General features: G+C 40.2%; 1 protein-coding gene across 4 annotated transcripts in view; it reads left to right on the forward strand.

The window, feature by feature from the left end:
* The first annotated feature begins 14,437 nt into the window (after positions 1 to 14,437).
* The window catches only part of LOC306863335 (voltage-gated potassium channel KCNC1-like), a 64,434-nt gene continuing 54,379 nt past the window's right edge, over positions 14,438 to 24,492 (forward strand). Inside the window, exon 1 of one of the 4 annotated variants that reach the window (XM_079406599.1) lies at positions 14,438 to 14,593. In XM_079406599.1, coding sequence (XP_079262725.1) covers positions 14,441 to 14,593 — 153 coding nt within the window. In that variant the 5' untranslated portion in view covers positions 14,438 to 14,440. The remainder of the gene's footprint in view (positions 14,594 to 24,492) is intronic. The other 3 variants (XM_079406601.1, XM_079406600.1, XM_079406602.1) reach the window with 3 other exon arrangements.

A 24,492-nucleotide genomic window follows, 5' to 3' on the forward strand; every position in this document is an offset into this window, starting at 1 on the left:
AAACATGACAGACTTTTTTTCCAAAACAACTTACAGTGCTTTTAAGTTTTAGATTTATTTCAATGTTTATTTCACTGTTTCATGGAAAATAGATATATATATTCTCAAATTAAACACGAGTATCATATAAGCAGCATTGGGCAAACTTACTTTTAAAAGTAATGCATTACAATATTGTGTTACTCCTTAAAAAAAGGAACTAATTACATAACTTTTTTTTTTTTTTTACTTTTTATGGGAAGTAATGCTTTATTTTTTATTTGTTTGTTTATTTGTGTTTTTGCGTTACTTTGAAAATCTGGGCTGGCTGGCTTGCTTATTTGTTTTAAATATAAAAAGTTTTTTTTTGACAAATGTAAAAGCACTTTCACACCAAAAAGTGAAATGAGTAAGCCTCAAGCTGAAGGAAATGTAAATTAATGTCTCTAAAGGACACAGGAGAAGAAAGTTCAACGCAATTTTTTATTGCTCTTCAGCAACAAACAAAAAAAGAAAGAAAGAAAGAAACAAATGTTGTGCTAATCTAAAGTAATTTTTGCTTATTAATATGGTTGAATTGGATCATCGAAGATCAGCAGCAAAGACATGGTTTAATAAAATAGGATTAAATACATAAGGGATATTTGTGTTAACATATTGCAGGTTTGCATCATTCTGAGTTTGCTTTTTACTGTTTTTTTATTCATCTGATGTAGTTTTACAACCCAAATTCCAGAAATGTTGGGACGTTTTGAATAATATGAAAACGAAGAGAATTTCAAATCACATGAGCCAATATTTTATTCACAATAGAACATAGATAACATAGAAAATGTTTAAACTGAGAAATCTTTACAATTTTATGAACAAAATGAGCTCATTTCAAATTTGATGCCTGCTACAGGTCTCAAAATCGGCACGGGGGCATGTTTACAATGGTGTTGCATCTCCTCTTCTTTTCAAAACAGTTTGAAGACATCTGGGCATCGAGGTTATGAGTTTCTGGAGTTTTGGTTTTGGAACTTGGTCCCATTCTTACCTGATATTAGGTTTCCAGCTGCTGAAGAGTTTGTGGTCAATAGCTTAAGCCTCATATATGTTAAATATGAGAATATATGCCAATTTTTCATGAAATAGTGACATTAAAGATTAAACCTCTCTGGTGTCTGAGGTAAAGAGGGAAAGAAGGTCGTGGGTTCGAGTCTCAGGTCCGGCAGGGATTGTAGGAGGGGGGAGTGAATAACTAGCACTCTCTCCTCCCTCAATACCACGACTGAGGTGAGACCCTTGAGCAAGGCACTAAACCCCCAACTGCTCCCCGGGCGCCGCAGCATTGGCTGCCCACTGCTCCGGGTGTATGTTCACTACTGTGTACACTTGGATGGGTTAAATGCAGAGCACAAATTCAGAGTATGGGTCACCATACGTTGCCACACACCACTTCCCTTTCCCTTTCCCTAATTTTGGGGCCCTTGAGATGTTTTGACATGCCCTGACATTTGTGCTTATTTCAGCTACTTATACTATTGGCCAACATGTAATTTTTTTGTGTTCAGCATAAGCTGTGCTACAATAAAATGTGAGCAAGATGGATGTACGTGGTTGCATTTTTTATATATAAAAGATTCTGCATGTTAAGTTTTAGGGAAAAAAGATGTAGCTGAAATACGGCCATAAAACCCATATATACTGACTGGTTTTATGACTAGGGGTGTGGTTATAGACTATTCATGTTTTTGACAATAAATGTATTTCTTTCTCCAGCTGAAGACTTTAGACTCATGGTTCCTACACGTATTATGTCTGCTCATCCTGGATCAGACATCATCTTATCTGTTCATCTCTCAACTGAAACCAGTGCTGTGTCCATGGACATCAGATGGCTCATTTATCATTATAATAAGGGGCAGGAGATAACAAACAGTGACTTTGATAACCGAGTGAGTCTGTCCATCCAGGAGCTGGAGAGAGGAAATCTTGCTCTGACTTTGAGAAATGTTCAAGAGTCAGATTCAGGAGTCTATACATGCCAAGTTTTTCTCAATGGATGTCTGAAGTCAGTATTTCTTAAATTGCAAGTGAATGGTAGGTACTATTAAAACTGAAGTAGCAGCCTCATTGTATGAAGATGGAATACTTGGTTCTGATTGGTCATTTGCTTTGAAAGAGCCCCTTATTTTCTTTTTTTTTTTTTTTTAAATTGCTGAATTTTTGTTTTATGTAAATTGTATGTAAAAAATTGACATGCTAAATGATTTTCTCCATATGTTTTGATTACCTGCAGTGAAAGGTGATAAGGCACTGGAGACAGACACACAAAAACAATTCAATTTCAATTTCATTTTATTTATAGAGCACCACTAAACACAACTGCCGTTGACCAGTGTGCTGTACAAAGAAAGTAACCACAGACAGAATTAAAAACAGAAACAGTTCAAACTACAAGACATCGGGCAGAGCAGAAGCAGATCACGAAAAATAAGCCTGCTCAAATAAAAACGTTTTTAACCTAGATTTAAAAATTGATAGTGTAGGGGTTTTGATTTCTGTAGGAAGACCATTCCAAAGTCTCGGAGCAGCTACTGCGAATGCTCGATCACCCCTAGACTTGAGTCTGGTTCTAGGAACCACGAAGAGCCTTAAGTTGGCAGACCTAAGAGCTCTTGCAGGTTGATGGTCTGTCAAAAGATCTGAGAGGCAGGAGGGTGCTAAACCATTTAATGATTTAAAAACCAGTAAGAGCACTTTAAAATGAATCCTGTAGCGCACAGGTAACCAATGTAACGACTGAAGGATAGGGGTAATATAAAACAGAAGAGAGGGAATATTCTTTTAATGCCCAGAGAAACGATTCATCATATACACTGAACAAAATTATAAACACAACACTTTGCAATGTGTTGCAAAATCAATATGGAAAAACCCTTCATATTAACACAGGGCATTGCCCCTATTTTTACTGACTTCTCTTAAAGTTCAGTTGTTCAGTTCTCTGGGCTTTATAAAATATCTCTTGTGAGTGTCGTATCACCTTCAAATGCAGGAGATATGGAGAAAAGCATGTTATTTATAACATGTCAATCATTTGCAAATTGTCCATACTACTAAATTAAATAAGCATGCAAAATTAAGAATGCAAATCAATGGCTCTTTAAATCAAAATTAAAAGTTCATTACAGTTACAGGAACAAGGTGGTATTCTCTGATCACTTAAAAAAAAATCAGATTAGAATTAAATGCATATAAATGCCCCTCTATGAGCATTTAAATTGTAGTCTAGTGCCTTAATGCATGCAATAATTTCTTTCATTCTATTTATGTTTAAATGTAGAGGAAGTCAGAAGAAATTTAGTTTAGTAACCCGTATCTTGTAGTTTTACTTCCCAAAAAAAATAAGCCACTTTAAGCATTTTAGAAAGTCGCCTGTTCAAGTTCTGCTAATTCACAAGCCTAGTGAGAATCATACTTGCAAAGAAGGTAACGTTAATTATTAAACCAACAAAATCAAATCTTTCAAAAATACACAGAAATGTGATTCTTTGAAATGTGAAAAAAGGCAAAAAAACATACTGCATTGTCCAGTTTTCTCTCAGAACGATGATATGAGTTACTATTGCAATTCTCGATGCAGCATGAATGACATAGTGACATTTTTCAGAATCACAAAAAAAAAAAAAATCAAATATTGCCCTAAACTCAAATCCGCTATCCTGCAAATGTCATTTTTGGCTTTTCATGAATGTGAAAAAAAAGTGATGCTTATTTTATAAGCCTTATTTTCCTTTTAGCTAAATATCATATTCATAAATGTAAATTTTCTAAATGTAAACCTTTTTTTTTACGATTCAAACTTGAAATGAAAAATTATTCTGATTCTATTGAGTTCTCTACAAACAGGACATTAACTTTATGGAAGGACTTGGCACTTCCTTTGGACTGAAGGACTGGGTGTCCCCGAGCGGTTGTTGTGTTTTGACGATGACAATTGTTGTTGTTTTTGTTGTTGTTGTTGTTTTTTCAGGCATTCAATAAAAAAAAAAAAAAAAAAACATTAAATAGAGAGTTTAGGGCAGTATTTGATTTTTTTGTTGTGATTGTGAAAAATGTCATTCATGCTGCATCGAGAATTGCAATAGTAACAAAAAACCTTTGTCGCTGTTAACAGAAGGAAGGTAAGTAGTGTAACGGGGTGGAAGGAACACGCAACAAGGAGAGCTCGAGTAAGTACCCCGGAGGGTGGATTTTATTTAGTAGAAGCGTGAAGAGGGTGTAGTGAGGCGCGGTGGTGACTGGCGTGCTCTCTGGTGCGTGAACGTGGCGTGAAGGACCGGCTCTGGCTTTGGCGGGGTCGATCATGGGCTGGTTTCTGCAAAAGAGATGAGGCACACAGTCTGTTAGTCAGTGTTCTGTTTGGAGAAGAGACTCCCCGTGTGCGGGGCTCACGCAGCTTATCTGGCTGCGGCCAGATTGGGGACAGGTGCGCTCGCCTCCTCCTTAATGAGCGAGCGCAGGTGTTCCTTGTCCGTTTCCAGGACAACGCTGATAGGTAATCGGGACGCTCGTCACACTCCCCCCCCCTAAGTGTTGTCCTGGACCTGGAGACAAGGCAAGGCAGTAGTAAGGGGGATATTGCGGATGGGTGGGGAGTGACCCCTGACAGACCTGTATACGCCGACCAGAACCGTGAAAGGCCGTCGGCGTTGGCGTTTTGAGCCCCGGCCCGATGGTAAACTTTAAAGCAGAAGTCCTGGAGTGCGAGGAACCACCGCGTCACCCTGGCGTTGGTTTCTTTGGCCTTGGCCATCCACTGCAGGGGTGCGTGATCGGTGTAGAGGGCGAACTTACGGCCCAGGAGGTAATAGCGCAACTCCAGGACTGCCCACTTTATGGCCAGGGCTTCCCTCTCCACTGTCGCATAATTCCGTTCGGCCGGCGTCAGTTTCCTGCTGATAAAGAGAACGGGGTGTTCCTCACCTTCCTGAACTTGAGACAGGACGGCTCCCAACCCCGTCTCAGATGCGTCCGTTTGCAGCAGAAAGGGGCAACTGAAGTCGGGGGCGCGCAGTACGGGCTTTTCCGTGAGGGCCCGTTGAATCCGTCTGAAGGCCTCCTCCTCTTCAGGTCCCCAGGTAACGCACTCCGGCTGCCCCTTCCTGGTCAGGTCTGTCAGAGGGGCGGCTAGAGAGGAGAAGTTGGGGATAAAACAACGATAATACCCCGCCAACCCTAAGAATGCTCGTACCTGGGTCTTTGTTCGTGGTCTTGGGGCGGCGCGGACGGCCTCCACTTTCTTTTCTTGGGGCCGGATGACTCCCCGTCCCACTTGGTAGCCCAGGTACTTTGCCTCGAACAGTGCCAGATGACATTTGGCCGGGTTGGCGGTGAGTCCAGCCCATCGCAGCTCCATCAGCACCCTCCGCAGACGGTCTAGATGGTCTTCCCAACGCTCCGAGTGGATTACCACATCGTCCAGGTAGGCGGCGGCATACTGCTGGTGGGGACGAAGGATAATGTCCATGAGCCTTTGGAACGTGGCAGGTGCCCCGTGCAGGCCGAAGGGAAGGGTCCGATAATGCCAGTGTCCACTAGGCGTTGTGAAGGCTGTCTTGGCTTTGGCCGCTTCGGCGAGGGGCACCTGCCAATAGCCTTTGGTTAGATCCAGGGTCGAGATGTAGCGGGCTCGTCCAAGGCGGTCCAGTAGCTCGTCCACCCGGGGCATTGGGTATCCGTCGAACTCTGATACTTCATTCAGACGTCTGAAGTCATTACAGAAGCGGAGGGTGCCGTCGGGTTTTGGGACCAAGACGATGGGGCTGGACCATGGGCTGTGAGATGGCTCAATTACCCCCAACTTCAGCATGTGTTGGACCTCTGCCTCAATAGCCCGCCGACGAGCCTCTGGGATCCGGTAGGGCCGTTGCTTGACCACTACTCCTGGAGGTGTCTTGATGTCATGCTGGAGCACCTGGGTGCGTCCGGGCACCGGGGAGAACACATCCGAGAACTGACTAACCAGGTGCTGGAGCTCAGCCTTCTGAGGCGCCGACAGTTCCGTGTTCATGTCGACGGGGACCGGGTCTACCGTTGCTAACGCCACTGTCTGCGTTGGGGTCCCTACCCATTTTTTTAGCAGGTTGACGTGGTACAGCTTCTCCGCCTGGCGTCTTCCCGGCTGCCGCAGCCGGTAAGTGACGGGGCCCACGCGCTCGAGTACCGTATAAGGCCCTTGCCAGGTGGCGAGAAACTTGCAGGCCGAGGTCGGTACCAGCACCATTACCCGGTCTCCCGTCTGAAACTCCCGAGGCTGAGCTGGCCGGTTGTAGTACCGTTGTTGGGCCTGTTGGGCTTTGGCCATGTGGTCCCGCACTAATGGCATGACACGATCGATGCGCTGCCGCATTTCCGTGACGTGCTCGATGAGCGTTCGATGGGGGCTGGGCTGTTGGTGTTCCCAAGCTTCTTTGGCTACATCCAGCAGGCCGCGGGGCTGTCGTCCGAACAGGAGCTCAAACGGAGTGAAGCCGGTGGACGCCTGCGGAACCTCCCGTATACCAAAAAGGACGTATGGGAGCATCTGGTCCCAGTCTCTCCTGTCTTCGGCCGCCACCCGCCGTAACATCTGCTTTAGGGTTTGATTAAAACGCTCGACCAAGCCGTCAGTCTGGGGGTGGTATACGGTGGTCCGCAGTTGCTTCACCCGGAGCAGACGGCAGAGGTCAGCCATTAGGCGGGACATGAACGGGGTTCCCTGGTCAGTCAGTATCTCTGCTGGTATGCCCACCCGGCTAAACAGGAGAAACAGCTCGCTGGCGATGTTCTTGGCAGTAGCTTTCCTCAAGGGGATGGCTTCTGGATACCGGGTGGCATAGTCGACGACTACGAGGATGTGTTCGTGTCCCCGGGCCGACTTCGGCAACGGCCCTACTAGATCCATCCCGATGCGCTCGAAGGGCACGTCTATGATGGGCAGCGGAATGAGCGGTGAGGGGGGAGGTAATCTTGGGGCCGTTTTCTGGCAGGTGGGGCAGGCCTGGCAAAACCGTCGCACTTCCGCCTCTAATCCCGGCCAGTGGAAGCGGTCGCGGATCCGTTGTGTGGTGTTCTGCACCCCGAGGTGCCCCGCCGTAGGGTGGGCGTGGGCCAATTGCAATATCGCTTCCGTCTTGGAGCGGGGCACCACTAGTAGGCGCTTTTCTTCCCCCCTCCGCTGGGCGACACAATAGAGCAGACCGTTCTCGACGAGGAAGTGGGGAGAGGGATGCGGCTTCGGCTGGCAATCCTTCGCCTCTAGCACACGCACCTGCTGCCAGCAGTGCTTGAGCCGATCATCCTCTCGTTGCGCTCGCCCAAAGGCGCCCCCTCCCAGGACCTGTTGATAGACATCAAAGAATAGGTTAGTATCATGGGAGGGGGACTCACCTTCTCTCCCACTATCGGTGGCCACGAGAACGGGGCGGCGGCGAGGTCCGGTTTGCAGCCGCCGGCCGCGGCGGCCCCCTCTTGAGCTGGCAGGCTGGGAGATGGAGCTCAACAAGGCGTCGAAGCCCGGCCAATCGCGTCCGAGCAGCACATCCACCGGCAGTTTCCGAACCACCCCCACTTCGACAGGCCAGGTTCCAGCACCGGCGGAGATCATCACTCGCCTCGTGGGCACTTCGCGGGTATCCCCGTGTACGCAGGCAATTGGAAGCCGCGTCTTCGTTTCACTGCGGGGCGGTAATACTCGGGGATGTATGAGGCTGACGGAACTGCCGGTATCCAGCAACGCCTTGTGGGACCGCCCGTTAATCCGTACTTCCACCTCTGGGGCGCCCCTCGGCGGCTCTTGGTGTACCGCGCAGCCTGCCAGCCAAGGCTGAGATTTTGGCGACGGGGCTGCCGTAGGCATCGACTCGTCCTGAGGCCCCGGGGCCGCCGCTCTGCTCGTTGGTCGCATCGTGCCCTCCGGCGCGCGCTGTTCCTGGACCACCCTCCGGGGAAAGAACGGCGCTCGCTCCCCGGCATCTCGGCGTTGGGCCGCCTCTGCCAGTTCGATCGCCTCAACTAAGTCCAAGGTGGTAGTGGGGTTCCTCATCCCCACGGCTTGGCGAAATCCCCGGGGCAGGGCACGTAGGAGGCGATCGACCACGATTCGTTCCGTTACCTGCGCAGCGGTGGGCTCCCCGTCCATCAGCCAATGCTGGGCGAGGCGCGTTAGGTCGGCCGCTTGGGTGCGCGCTGGAACTCGGGGCTGGTAGATCCAGTCATGAAACTGCTGGGCCGCACAGATCGGCGACAATCCAACCCGGGCCAGAATTTCCCTCTTCACGTCCTCATAACGGCTACCTCTATCGACGGAGAGGCCAATATAGGCCCGCTGTGCTTCGCCCGTGAGGAGAGGACCCAATGCGCTCGCCCAGTCGTCGGGATCCCAACCTTCCGTAACCGCTGTCCTCTCGAAGAGCTGCAGATACGCCTCTACATCATCCTGGGCTGACATCTTCGTGAGCAGCTGCATCGCTTGTTTCCGGGGGTCAGGTAATGGAACGCTCTGGCGGGCGGCCAGCCGAATTCCCGCTAACTCCTGGTCGGTTTGGCTCTGCCGGGCAGCCAGATGTTCGGCGATCTGCTGCTGGCGCAGGCTAACCTCGGCGAGCTGCCGGAGAAGATCCTCCATGCCGAGGGGAGGAGGCGCCGTCTGAAAGGTAAAAAAAAAAACCAACGGTGAGGTGAGTGTGGCGGAGATCGCTTGTTGGTGTTATCTTCCACTAATCTGCCCGCATTCTCCACCAGTGTAACGGGGTGGAAGGAACACGCAACAAGGAGAGCTCGAGTAAGTACCCCGGAGGGTGGATTTTATTTAGTAGAAGCGTGAAGAGGGTGTAGTGAGGCGCGGTGGTGACTGGCGTGCTCTCTGGTGCGTGAACGTGGCGTGAAGGACCGGCTCTGGCTTTGGCGGGGTCGATCATGGGCTGGTTTCTGCAAAAGAGATGAGGCACACAGTCTGTTAGTCAGTGTTCTGTTTGGAGAAGAGACTCCCCGTGTGCGGGGCTCACGCAGCTTATCTGGCTGCGGCCAGATTGGGGACAGGTGCGCTCGCCTCCTCCTTAATGAGCGAGCGCAGGTGTTCCTTGTCCGTTTCCAGGACAACGCTGATAGGTAATCGGGACGCTCGTCACAGTAGGCTAAATGTATTTATAAAGTTTGATACGTGTTGTAAGATATAATTTGATTGTATGTAAGATGAATTATAAACACGCTACGAATGTGCCTCTGATTGCTGCTCGTCCGAACCGAAGTCAGAGTTTAAATATCTCTTTAAGCGGACCGGCATCTGAAACTAAAACAAACAAAACGCAAACAGTAAACGTATTGTTTTTGAAAAACGTTTTACATAACATTGGACCTTTTATTGTGGCCAGCCTAAGGCACACCTGTGCAATAATCATGCTGTCTAATCAGCATCTTGATATGTCACACCTGTGAGGTGGATGGAGAAGTGCTCACTAACACAGATTTAGACAGATTTGTGAACAATATTTGAGAGAAATAGGCCTTTTGTGTACATAGAAAAATTCTTAAATCTTTGATTTCAGCTCATGAAAAATGGGATCAAAAGCAAAAGTGTTGCATTTATAATTTTGTTCAGTGTACAAACAGAACCCTTTCAACTACACTCTTAAGAAAAGTACATAAAACACCTTTATTATACTTTTTTTTTTTTAATGGTTTTACCCCTATTTTGAATTGTGTGTTTCATTGTGTGGTGTTTAAGGATTAAAGGAAATGTCCCTAAATTTAACGGATTATATCCTGGCAGAAAATAAGTAAATTGGGAAGTAAAACTAAGACACGGGTCAAAACAATTTCTGACTTCCTATTACTAGTCAATGCAATTTAAGTTTCCACATTTAAACATAAATAGAATGAAATAAATTATTGCATGCAATAAGGCACTAGACTACAATTTAAATGCTCAGAGGGGCATTTATATGCATTTAATTCTAATCTGATTTTTTTGAAGTGATCAGAGAATACCACCTTGTTCCTGTAACTGTAATGAACTTTTAATTTTGATTTAAAGAGCCATTGATTTGCATTCTTAATTTTGCATGCTTATTTAATTTAGTAGTATGGACAATTTGCAAATGATTGACATGTTATAAATAACATGCTTTTCTCCATATCTCCTGCATTTGAAGGTGATACGACACCACTGGAGATTCGCAAGAGATATTTTGTAAAGCCTAGAGAACTGGTTCAACAACTGAACTTTAAGAGAAGTCAGCAAAAACTGAACTTTAAGAGAAGTCAACAACAACTGAACTTTAAGAGAAGTCAGTAAAAACTGAACTTTAATAGAAGTCAGCAAAAACTGAACTTTAAGGGAAGTCAGTAAAAAAACAGGGGCAATGCCTTATGTTAATATGAAGGGGCTCCATATTGATTTTTGCAACACATTGCATTGTGTTGTATTTTGATGAAAATGTCCTGGCAGAAAGTCATAAGCACCATTACAGCTGTTCTGCATTTTCTGTCTTCTGGTGTTCTTATGAAAGCATGCTATACCGTGAGTTTAAGTGCCATACAGCTATTTTAATAGGTGAAATAATGCTTTTATTAAACTTCCGGAAGGTTTTTCAAAATCTGTGTAGTAGAATAAGGTTTCTGTAGCTTAATAGTCTACATTTATTAATTTAGCTGACGCTTTTATCCAAAGCGACTTACAATTGCTATATATGTCAGAGGTCGCACGCCTCTGGAGCAACTAGGGGGTTAAGTGTCTTGCTCAGGGACACATTGGTGTCTCACAGTGGATTCGAACCCGGGTCTCTCACACCAAAGGCATGTGTCTTATCCACTGCGCCATCACCACCCCACCCCAATAGTCATCTTGTCTTATAGTTTGCAGTAGAGCCACTTTCTAAAAGCTTTAACCATTTTTCTTTCTTTTTTTGATCACATTCAAAACTGCCTACCTAGATATGTGATAATCTTAAAGCTGTTTGAGACACCTGAAAAAAACTGAATGACAATTATTTCACATTTTCTTTTATTAAATGTGAATGTCATTTCACTTTAAGGTTTTCAATACAGACGGCGGAATAGTACTGAAGACATTCGCCCAACCTGTAAGCAGTCATTTAAATTACAATTTATTTTTTATTTGGTCTGTTATTATTTTATCCCAACTATATTCTAAGTGTTTTAAAGTCATAAATAGTTTCTTTTCTTTTTTTTGTGATGAAGAGGCTATTATTTAAATCATTCGCTGAAATTCTTCCCCTGTGCCATAGTTCTCAAATTAAATTAGAGGGACTTTGCATAGACTTTCTAACAGTAGATCTACATTTAATAGACCTGAGTGTAGAGCCATCTTTCATTTTTGACAGGAATGAAAACAAAGCTGTGAGGGACAGAAGTATATTGTAGTTTAACAATAGCTGATTTTAATGTAGTTATAAAAAAAATGAACTGGGAAGATTTATTACATAATACTGATTCAGAAACAGCTAGTCAAATCTTTACAGACCAGTTACAATCTGCAATTAGTGATTTTTCAGTCAAGATGAAATCTAGGTAAGAAGAAGTCGTGACGTATTGTCAAATTGGTGCTCTGTGTTTAACCCATCCAAGTGCACACACACACACAGCAGTGAGTAGTGAACAAATGCACACACACACACACACACACACACACACACACACACACACACACACGGAGCAGTGGGCAGCCATTTATGCCCGGGGAGCAGTTGGGGGTTCGGTGCCTTGCTCAAGGGCACCTCAGTCGTGGTATTGAGGGTGGAGAGAGCGCTGGACATTCACTCCCCCCACCTACAATCCCTGCCGGGGACTCGAACCCGCAACCTTTCGTTTACGAGTCCAATTCTCTAACCATTAGGCCACGACTTCCCCACTTAAGCCACGACTTCCCCATACAAGAAACATTAACATCCCTCCCCTGGGTGAATGATAATATTAAAAAATGAATGAAGGAACGCAACGCTTTAAAATTAGAAACAAGATCAAAGATGACTCATGATAGAAATAAATTTGTAATATTAAGAAATAAGGTAGTAAGAGTATTAAGGAAAGCAAAGGTAGATTTTTACATCACAATTATTGAAAATGCTCATGGTAACTCAAAAACTATATGGAGACAGATCAAAAAATTAACCGGGCAAAATAATATCAAAGCAAGGCCAATTGAATTGAAGATTAATGATACAATTTTACAGAGCCCAATTGAGGTGGCACAGGCCTTTAACCACTACTTCATTGCATTTTCATAAATTTCACTATTTCATAAAATTGCTCGAAGTTTTAGGACCAGTAACTAAGTTAGATGTTGAAAAGGTAGTCATCTCTCTTAAGTCCTCAAAGGCTAAAGATCTCTATGGTATAGACACACTTTTATTGAAACAAATTAGTTCCTCAATAGTTAACCCTGTAACACATATCATTAATAGTTTGTTAGATCAAGGGAGATTCCCTACCTCTTGGAGGCCGATGGTTGTGGCCCCTATATTTAAGGGCGGCGATCCCCATTTAACCAGCAATTATAGGCCAATTAGTGTCCTCCCCACAATATCAAAAGTTTGTGAAAAACTGGTGGCTAAACTAATTATTGACCATTTTAATAATAGTCCTTTTCAATAACATCCGATGCAGTTTAGGATAAATAATTCAACAGAAACGGCTACTTGTTATTTTACTGAAAAGGTAAAGGCATTAATGGATAAAGGTGGAGTGGTAGGGGCTGTATTTCTTGATTTACAGAAGGCGTTTGATACGGTAAATCATAATATTCTTTTACAAAAATTTCTAAATTTGAATTTTTTGACAAAATCTGTAAATTTAATTGAATCTTATCTCTCTTCCCGTTCTCAGGTAGTAAAAATTGATCATTCAAATCTAATTCACTATTCCTTTCAACTGGCGTTCCACAAGGGTCCATATTGGGGCCACTTCTCTTCAGCATGTATATTAATGATTTACCCATGGTGTGTCAACAGTGTAATATCATAATGTATGCTGACGATACAGTCATTTTCACGCATGGTAAAAATGCAGAAGAGGTTGCAAATAAGTTGACAGATGTTCTGGCAAAAATCATATCCTGACTCATCTGAAATTAAACGTGTCAAAAACAGCGTGTATGTTCTTTTCTAAAGGACATAGTGTTGATATAAAACAGGATATTTTCATTTCAGGAGAGAGATTATAGGTTGTCTCAGAATATAAATATTTAGGGGTTCATTTGGACTCATGTCTTGGTTTTAAACCGCATATAAAAAAGGTATGTAAAAAGGTCAAATTTAATTTAGTTCATTTTCGGTTTATTAGAAACAAGTTGGTCTAATACACATGCATTAGTCCTTAAACCATTGGAATTATTGTACAAACAAGCACTTAAAATTTGAGATAAAAAACTATTTAGTTTTCATCATTGCCATATTTTACCTGCTTAGCTGGGAAAATATCTCTAAATTTAAAAAATTTTGTTTGGTGTATAAAATTATGCATGGTTTAGCTCCTCGTCCTCTGGCTGATTTTATTCAATTTAAATCTATTGAAAACCAGAGGTGTAGCTAAAGCTGATTGCATAATTCCACATAGAAAAACCACATTTGCTCAAGCTGTTTTTTCATTCAGAGCATCACATCTGTGGAATTCAATACCACAATTAATTAGAGAATGTACATCCTTTAAATCATTTAAGCATCATTTTAAGAAATGGCTTCTTAATAACCAACAATGTGAACATTAATGTTGTTAATATATTTGAATGCTGCTCTTTATTTATTTTTTCTCATACATATTTCTTTATGTATAAATGTATCATTTGTTGTTTAATTTTTGGTTGAATTTATTGTTTTTTCTATCTTATTTCTTTTTTCCTCTAGTTTTTTGGCCTTATAACATCTGGCAAAGGGACTAGCCTTTGGGCTAATTTGGGTACATTTACATTCATGAATGTTGATTGATGTACACTGTGCCTTTTTGTGAAATAAATGAGTCAATTTTCAGCTGACGAAATGTCTTTTCAGGGGGGAAAAACTTTCAAGAACGGCATAGAACAGTTCTGAAAGTCGTGATTTGTGAAAATGACATGATCTAGGATCTTTATACAGTGCGTGGCATTGTCAAGATTCTAAGTCTATTTCTCATAGCTTTGTTTTGTCTGTTTATGGCATCTATTATGGCATCTAACCTGATTTAGGTCTATACATTTCTTGCCCGTGGGTAATTTACATTCTGCTAAACTACATTTACTTTTGTTAAGAATTAATCTCTTGTCCAAGAGATTTGGCATTTTCCCTCTTTTTGTAGTTATTTCTGTTGGTTATGTGTAATATTTGTCCAAAGTATGAACATAACGTCGATATTAAAGGAGTTTCTTTCTGACAGCTTCCACTAGGGGTTGGTTGCAGTCAGAGTACAAAAAAGGGGGAGACCAGGGAGGGATGGTTGTAACATGGGTAACACCTCCAATTTCTCAAATAAGGAACAAGTTATAAATCATCAAATTCACTTCACACATTCTCAGTTTAGTCCTTACTGCACATGTGAGGAAGCAGAGCACCGAGGCAAACACAGCAGATTTGAGAGAAGACAAACTAATTTTGAGGTAAGAAAATAAACTTTTTATACTTCATTTATTTTTGTGATGGCAGTCCCTGCTTTGTAGTTAAACTCATCAAAGTTAAATTATGTTTATTGTGTGTCTGTGTAGATATTTTTCATGCAAGTTGTTAGTTCTAATGTTTTGGCTGTTTATGTTACAACTAATATGGGGTGAATTTCACTAATGGTTGAAACCAAACCATGCATTTTCTGTTTGTGCTGCAAAGACAACCATTTAATAGCAGACACTTGTAACTAGTTTGAATCCCATTTTGAACGCACTGATTGAAAAGAACTCCAAGATACAGACAAAAATGTCAAGTTACAACCACCCCTGGTCTTCCCCTACTTCAAAGTAAAGTATAATATTTTGTGTAATTGAGAAGAAAGACGTTACATTTACTTTAAGAATGCTGCATATTTTGTTTATTTTGCACAGGATTGCGATTGGTTGAGTGCCAAAGAAGCGAATATAAGAATATATTATTTTTATTTATTATTTATATTTAAGAATATATTAACTTTAAAATTACTTTTAATTTCTTTTAATAATATTTACTTATTTGACTTAATTTTAAATTATTCACTGAAAAAAAAATGATTGAATTTATAAAACATTAAGGTAAAAATGATTTTAGCTACATTTAATTAAACTAATTTAGTTGACTAACTTTCAACTAAATGTATTTAAATGTAGCTAAAATAATTTTTTGCAACCACTTACCTTAATAAAAAAATGAAGTATTTTTTTTCAGTGTTCTTATACACATGCAATCTCTTTTTTAATAGCAATTACTGTTCTAATAACATTATTTCGTAACAGTAACACGTTTTACAACGAGTCTTCACTTTTTACCGTTTTATTTTTCATTTTCATTTTCATTCAAAAATACCAAATTGATTACATTCCTGAATCCATACCATTCAGATACAGGATATAGATACTAGGCTATATTATTAATATCTTTTTGTACGAAGCGCCTCCGTTCCGTTCGCGCGCGCGCGCCACGTCACAATCACCCACCGCCCACGCGTGACATCTGAAAGAAAGAAAAATGAAATAAATAAATGAGCAAGGTGCAGTTCCGCCAGGAGCCGTGAGTGTGTGTGTGTGCGCGCGTGAATGTGTGTGTGTGGCGTCTGTCTGAAATATGAACCGCTTGCGTTAGACATCAGGAGGGCGATTCAAAACGGGGGAAATATCACATCCTCATCATCCTTCTGTTCCGCACGGAAAACCAGCCTAAGTAAATTAGGGTGCTGAAATTATTTGTGCGAGCTGCCTATGAAGGAGAGGAAGGTGTGACACACACTACAGAGTGTGTGTTGTGGTTTGCATTAGTGTTAATGCTCTTATTTACTACTCTGTTAATTACCAGCCGTGGAAAACTGGAGCATACATGTCGTGATCTGAGAAAAGCATCTGGTTATTCTTATGGATTAACATATGATCTGAACTCAACCCAGGTCAAGTGAGTATATAGATGTCTGTATAGTGCACTAGATGTCTGTATATCGTGTGTGCTGATATCTATTGCATGCAATTTTCTGTTATTGGATTTAAATAAACATCTTTGCTGTCTATGTATCATATGTTTCCAGTATTTAATGGTTCTGGTAAACTAGGACGAGCATTTCTTTCACAACATGCAACAAGTATTGTTTTGTGCTGCTTTAATGCTGGTGCGTTCACGGTGACATGCATTGATTCTTACACCAGCATCCATGAATAACACAAGCAGCATTCGTGCACGATGTCAGGTGTGCGAAACACACTACATACATGTCCACATGTTTTGCACGGTCTGTTTGAGCGTCTATCCACACACGGCCAGATTTATGCGGATTTGAAGGTGGAATATGTTGGCTCGGGATCATTTTCACCTATTGGCCCTAGTGTAAGGCAGTCACCACGGATAACTAGTGTCTTCTCTTTCCTGCAGGGATGAGTAATCAGGGAGAGACGGAGAGAGAGAGAAACAGACAACAGAGCAGTGCTTGTGTGAACTCGTGAAATAAAAGCATGGAAGAAGCCTGAAATGGAAGGCTTCAGGTTTTATTTATATGCGCAGTAAATAATTAAAGAGCCGTCCGTGGATGTTGAACTCTGTGACCAGTGATCTGGTATGATTGCTGTAGAAACCGAAAAGCCGTTGATAATTGAAAGATCTGACACATGCTTTGTTGATTTAAATTCATAGTTTAGCAAAATCCATCCTTATTCCTCAAAGTTAGACAAAAGCTGCACTTGCTCTTGAATAAAATCCCACATTGAGCTAGGAACACATGTTAGATATATGATGTCTGTTAGTTTTAGTAATACTTCATTGATGTGCTTGTTTTATGATATAGGCTACAGTTTCAGAGGTTAGAAGAATTACATTTGACTGAATTTAAATAGGTTAAACATGGCTTGATGTGACTTAAGTATTTAAATATTATTCCCTATTATCTCCCACTTTTATCTGTTCTTTTGTAAACAAACTGCCAAAAGGACATAAAATACTTGTGATGAAGATAAGGTTTTTTTTTTTAAGAGTCTCATACTCCTTAAGGATGCTTCTTTTTTTAATCAAACATACAGTAAAATTGTGAAATATTATTACAATTTAAAATGCCTGTTTTCTGTTGTAATAGACTCTAACATGTACTTTATTCCTGTGATGCGCAGCTGTATTTTCAGCATCATTACTCCAGTCTTCAGTGTCACATGATCCTCCAGAAATCATTCTAATATGCTGATTTACAGCTCAAGAAACATTTATTATGTTTAATATTTATTTATTATGAAGTTGTGCTGCTTCATATTTTTTGGAAAACAAATTTTTTTCAAGACTCTTTGAATAATAAAATGTTCAAAAGAACATTTATTTGAAATAGAAATACTTTGTAACTTTTTTTTTTTTTTATCTTACTGACCCCCCCCCCCCCTTCTTTTTTTTTTTGTATTATCAGATACAATTCAGTGCTTTTCTCTTTCTTCCTCTGGTTTCATATCTTTGTATCTATCTTTCCCGCTATCTTTTTTTGCTGTAGTTACATTTTTAAGGTTGTTGTTTTTTCCCTGAAGCAACATATCAGAACTATACACTTATTAGCTCAATATTTCTCATTGGTACCTGATTTTAAGGCCGATTGATTTGTAGAAAGTGTGAAGTTTATCTACTGTAGATGGCAGTAAAATACATGTGGTAATGCTGAAATGAAGCGGTAAGGGATATATTTTTGTTCTGATTTATATCTGATTGTTCTGTTGTCATTATTTTGCTTCTGAGTTCTAACTACGACCTTATGTTATTGGTAATCTTGAGGTTAACAGTATATTAAACGGAAACCTTTTAAAAGTTGACTGTTGGATTCAGAACACATCCTGATCGAACAAAACCCCACAGCTATCAGAAATGGGTTCTTTTTAACTAGGTTTTTTATTTTTGGAAGCATTTAATCCACATTAACAATGTTCTTTATCTCCTAAATTAGTATTTTTAAACTTGAGAAAGCTGAGCTCTGAAACGCAGAGGTGAGGAAGGGGTTAAGCTCGCTGTAAGATGATACACTTCTCTCATTTAGCAACTTTGACCTCTCACTCAATTCGTATTTCTCGTAATCCCTTACATTTCTCAGTTTGACTTTGCAGGCTTAGATTTCTGTTTTATACACAGCATCTGTTTTCTACTGATGGACAGAGGTATGAAACGTCAAATACTATGGTTGGAGTTGCAGCAACTTTAGTGAATTATTTTTATTTTTATTATTTTATTATTATTATTATTTTTAAAGGGATCAAATTTTAATTTAAAACGTTTTAAATTAGTAGCAAAAATTTGAAAACTTATGTTACATATTATGTAACTCTCCCAATCACATAAAATAATTTACATTTTTGTAATTTAGATTTGTTTTTATTTTACATTTTAATTTTTGTTACTTTGCATTTTTATGATTATTATTCTTCTCTCAACCACAAAATATTTAAATTCACTTTTAATGATTACCAGAGCATATTTAGATTTTTTTCTCTTTCTTTCTTTTTTTTTATTATTTTACATTTAATAATTTTTTCTACTTTGTGTTTATTTAGGATTATTATTTCTTTTTCAACCACACACAATATTTAAATTTAACTTTCTATGATTACCAAAGCATATTAGATATTTCTGCCTTTTAAAAATGATTTTACATTAAAATTTGTGTTACTTTGTGTTGTGTTTTTTAGATTACTATTGTTCTCTCAACCACACAAAAAAAATTTTTATGTTTATACTTAGATTTTTTTGTCCCCTTTTTTGATCATTTTAAAATGTAAACTATTGATTAATTAATGTAAAGTTTATATCTTACTAATAATTCTTGCGTTTCAGAATAGAATCGTCTCCTAGAATTAAATATGTAATTCCATTCCTTCTTAAATTTTCCATTATTTTTCCATTTTAGGTATTTTCCTGAATTCTTTTGTTATTTTTCCATTTGACCCTTTCCTGACCAGAGGCTTTTTATTTTCTTAGTCCTGTATTTTCTAGTGCAGTATCTGTAATATCTCACACACAGGTTAATGTGCAGCACACGTTTCCAAAAAGAGGAAGGCTGTGCTCTGGCAGCCAATGGCGCAGTAGCGCGCTCTTTTGTTTGGAGTATAATGGGCTGCTGTTTGTGCTCACAGGTAGCTCAGAATGATAGTTTGCCCTTAAGGAAGGAAACGCTTTTCTACACAGCTGCTGAAGCAGACAATATGGAGTCTGCTTTCCACTGCAGTCTGTAGCGCTGAATGAAAATGTGAGATGCACACACACAAAATCACAGAGTCTGAGATGTTCACAGCTGCAGAAATAGACACAGCACAAGTGCATCACGTGACACTTCTGTCTATCCGAGAGGATCTTTATGATGTGAATGCGTTTCTTTTTGGGTTTTATTGCAGAAGTATTTTGGTGTCAATAAATACCCCATGCATGCAAGAGATAAGACCTCTAGCTGGAAGGAAAAAGATCCTTTTATTGCCATTAATGCTATATTTCTTTCTGCATCAGTGGATCTGATGTTTTGACCTTTGAAGGAGGGAGAGAGGGAGAGGAAGACAGTGTGTGTTTTTGATGCATGTCTCAATAGAATGGTTGAAATTGTTGGCGCACAGATCAGATGTGTTTGGAGAGGAACGCGTGCGGTGTGAGGCGCGGGACAGTGTGTGTGTGTGTGTGTGTGTGTGTGTCACTGCAAAGGGGAGGCGACTGCAGCACTCTGCATCGCTGCACTTCCTCTCATGGACTGACGGGGCTCCACTGCACAAGACAGAGACATGAGAGTGCCTGCCAGGCTTTTAGAGATGGGGAAGAGATCAGGAACTGTGGTGGTGGGATACATATCATACAAACTTGTATTCGCATTCACTTTATCTGTTTCTCTTCTTTCTTTTTTTATGACCTGTTTTTTTTTTTGTCCTTCATGTATCGTTTTGACAAAGGAAAACATCTTAAATCATCCTAAACTGGTTTGTTGGTCTCCCAGCCTGGTCTGGCTCATCTTTTGGATGGTTTTAACAAGGTTTTGGACACATTTAGCTGGTCAGACTTGGGAAACCAGCTAAAACCAGCTGCTTTAAAGGGATAGTCCACTCAAAAATAAATGTTCTTTAATAATTTACTCAACCTTATGCCATTCCAAACCTGTATGACTGTCTTTTTTTCTGTGGAATTTTAAAGAATATATGTTGGTAATCAAACAGTTTCAGTTCCTATTGTTTTCCATTGTATGGACAAAAAAACAATGGAAACTGAAACCAACATAAAAATGGTTACCAACATTCTTAAAAATATAATCTTTTATGAAATTCATACAGGTTTATAACATGTATTTTCATTTTTGGGTGTTCTATCCATTTAGGGTGTTTATTTTCAACATTTTGCCGTTCTTCCTGAATTCTGCCTTTTCTGTGATATTTTTTGAGGCTAATTTTCATTTCTCATGTTAATTTGTTTTCATATTTTAAATTAAATAATTCTAACTTTACATTTTGTTTGGATGACCTATGTGCTAATTAACTGTTTTACTTAAAATATAAAAACTTTTACTTTAAAACTTTATAAGTGAGAGAGAGAGAAATAAATGTCGTATAAAAGTTCATTTATTTCAGTAATTCAACTCAAATTGTGAAACTCGTCTATTAAATAAATTCAATGCACACAGACTGAAGTAGTTTAAGTCTTTGGTTCTTTTAATTGTGATGATTTAGGCTCACATTTAACAAAAACCCACCAATTCACTCTAAACAATTCACTCAAACAAATCTCACTTCAAGCAACATGGATTCTGTGCCTCTCCACTCTTCCTCCAGACTCTGGGACCTTGATTTCCAAATGAAATGCAAAATTTACTTTCATCTGAAAAGAGGACTTTGGACAACTGAGCAACAGTCCAGTTCTTTTTCTCCACAGCCCAGGTAAGATGCTTCTGACGTTGTCTCTGGTTCAGAAGTGGCTTGGTAGTCCTTTTCCTGAAGACGTCTGAGCGTGGAGACTCTTGATGCACTGACTCCAGCTTCAGTCCACTCCTTGTGAAGCTCTCCCAAGTGTTTGAATCAGCTTTGCTTGACAGTATTCTCAAGCTTGCGGTCATCCCTGTTGCTTGTGCACCTTTTCCTACCCAAATTCTGCCTTCCAGTCAACTTTGCATTTAATATGCTTTGATACAGCACTCTGTAAACAGCTACATCTTTCAGTAATGACCCTCTGTGACTTACCCTCTTTGTGGAGGGCGTCAATGTTCATCTTCTGGATCATTGCCAAGTCAGCAGTCTTCCCCATTATTGTGGTTTCAAAGAACAAGAGATACCTGGAATTTATACAGTAGAGATGGTCTTTAATTGAAACTCAAATGTAAATATTCGAATATTTTGAGATACCGATTTTTGACTTTCATGAGCTGTAAGCTCTAATCATCAAAATTAAAACAAAAAAAACTTTTGAAATGTTTTACTATACATGCAATGAATCTAAAATATATGAAAGTTTCACTTTTTGAAATGTTACAAGAAAAAATGAACTTTTTCACGACATTCTAATTTATTGAGATGCACCTGTATATATAGATTAGGGGTGGAACGGTACGCGTATTGAACCGTACGGTTCACGGGGCAAATTCCAAATGGAAGTGATCATCCCTATCCCCTTGGAGTGGGGACTTTGGAGTGAACAGGGCACGTGCGTGTCATTATTTAGTCATTTGGAATGCACTTGGCAAAGGGAGAGACTTCAGATGTGTTCGACTTGAAGCGGCGCTGCGCAGACTGATCAGTGTATGACATCAAAGTATCGCGAGAAGGATAAGAGAGCAGATGGATCCTTATGCTTTTGAATCGCTCTCGCGGTACTTTGATGTCATACACTGACCATTCTGTGCAGCGCCGTTTCAAGTCGAACACACCTGCAATTTCCTCATTATCTGCAGCTGGGATATTCCCGTGACAACGTAGCACGGGGTGCATCAGCAGATTCGCTGATGGTCACTGGCGTAAAAAAAAATATACATTTTATATTTACTTTTTACTTTTACTTTACTTTTGTCATTTAGCAGACGCTTTTGTCCAAAGCGACTTACAAATAAGAAAAAGTAACTAAAACTAAAAAGTTAGAACTCTATAAATACTATCTACCCACATATTTAAGAAAATAAAGAAATTAAATAAAATTGACACATGCATATAACAACATTTCAATAATAAACATATAAATGAAAAAATTAAATAAAAAGCGATACTACTATCCCTTGCCGGTGTCCCTGCCCGGTGGAGTCGCACGGTAGAGTCGATGGTCTTTACACTCTTTACTTTTTTACTTTTGTCATTTAGCAGACGCTTTTGTCCAAAGCAACTTACAAATAAGAAAAAGTTACTAAAACTAAAAATATTTAGTTGTATACATGTTAGTTTTTAATTATTATATAACAAAAAACTTTAAAAACGTTTTAAAATATAAAATGTATGCTCATTTGCAACAGTTATGCTAACAACAATAAAAAAAAAAAAACATTTATGACATTAGGTGCGTTGGATTTCATGCAGCACTTCGCAGACCGATCGGCGGCTGACTTGAAGCAGTGCATACTGGTTAGAAAATGTGTCCGATTTGAAGCAGCACCGACGCCAACCACTGTCACGTGTGGCATCAAAGTACCGCGAGAGCATTTCGAGAGCAGTCGGCTCACACAGCTGTTTCACGATTGGCCAAATTCACCAACAATGACCTGTGTTTCTAACGTCTTCAAATCCAATACAGCTCACAAATCTGTTGTTAGAACAGTAAAATCTTGTAAAACAGTAAAAGCACAATAAAACGGTAAAACAATAAAAGCACAATAATTAGTAAAAACTTTTTTACTGTAGTCGCAATGTTATATTGAGTCACGTTTATCATAAAACACTGATGAAAGCATATATACCCCCACTTTATTAGTATTTAAATAGTTTATGTTGAACTTTATTCTTGAGCAGATGGCGCTGTATTAAGCCGTAAAAAGTGTTTCTGTTGCTCCTGAAAGCGTTTCTGAAACGTCTGTGTATTTGACAAATATTGCATTTTATTCATTTCATCTGTGATAGAGTATACAAACACTGCGTGAGTGTCACTAACGGGAGCAGAAAGTGTCCCGATATATCCGTTTTACTCTCGTTGATCACCATCTGTAGCCGTGCTTCAAGTCGTACGCACCTATTAAAACAGCAACATCTGCTGATGCACACCTTGCTGCATTGTCACGGGAACATCCCAGCTGAAGATAACGAGGAAATTACGTTTCTCCCTTTGCCAAGTGCATTCCAAACGACTAAATAATGGCACGCACGTGCCCTGCTCACTCCAAAGTCCACACTCCAACGGGATAGGGATGATCATTTCCATTTGGAATTTGCCCCGTGAACCGTACGGTTCAATACGCGTACCATTGCACCCCATTTACACACACACACACACACACACAGAGCGAATTAATTAAAGGCACAATATGTACGATTTTCGTAATAAAATATCCAAAAACTACTTGCACAGTGTGATATATTTCAGTTGTGTATTTATGGTACCCCTAAAGATCCCAAAGATTCGTAAATCCAGATAAATTCCAATTTTAAATAATGTCTTGTCCCTGGTCATTGTCACATATCAATGACGTAATATTCAGTTTCTGCTTGTAGAAACTATCACAACACACTGACACAAATGCTGCTGTACAGTTAAACTAAATCCCTCACTGCTGTTGCGAATAAAATGAAAATGAAATGAAAAGTGTTGACCGCAGCATTAAATTTAGCTCAATGTTGCGCCATGACAGCTTTACTGAGTATAAGGGGAGTTTTTTGAGCGTGCTTAAACTCACGCTAGAATTAAGTCAGTCATAATGTTCTTTGAAAACGTAAGTTCTTTGCTCGCATTCTCTGTATAATTTATTCGCTGTTTGAATAACTGTGAAAGGTACAGGTAATACATTTTTTTTATTAATTACCTCATCTGTGAACATCCTCCTTCACAGCATCATCAAGCTTGGCCTATGTTATTGTTTTGAAAATGCCACCTCTAGTGGAGAAAACTTACATATTGTGCCTTTAAGTGATGCTATTTCATTTACTATTTTCAAAAAAAAATAGTACACAGTTCACTGCACAGTATTCAACTTCAATCTGCATCTGACACGCCCCCTCTCTGTCATTGGTCAGAAACTGATAGCTCCGCCCCAAACTCCATTGGCTGAGTCAGTGTTGCTGTGTCAGGCTGGCTGTGATGCTCAAATAAACAGAGCAAAAGCAGTGCAAATTCACAATGTTTTTTTTTTTAAGGAAATCAACCTATAAATGATCCCCTAATAGTTGTCTTTAAATATTAGGCTGGAGAGAAATATGTTTTAACATCAAAATCACATGTA

This window comes from Barbus barbus (genome assembly GCF_936440315.1).
Source record: "Barbus barbus genome assembly, chromosome: 44".
In the NCBI taxonomy this organism is placed as follows: domain Eukaryota; kingdom Metazoa; phylum Chordata; class Actinopteri; order Cypriniformes; family Cyprinidae; genus Barbus; species Barbus barbus.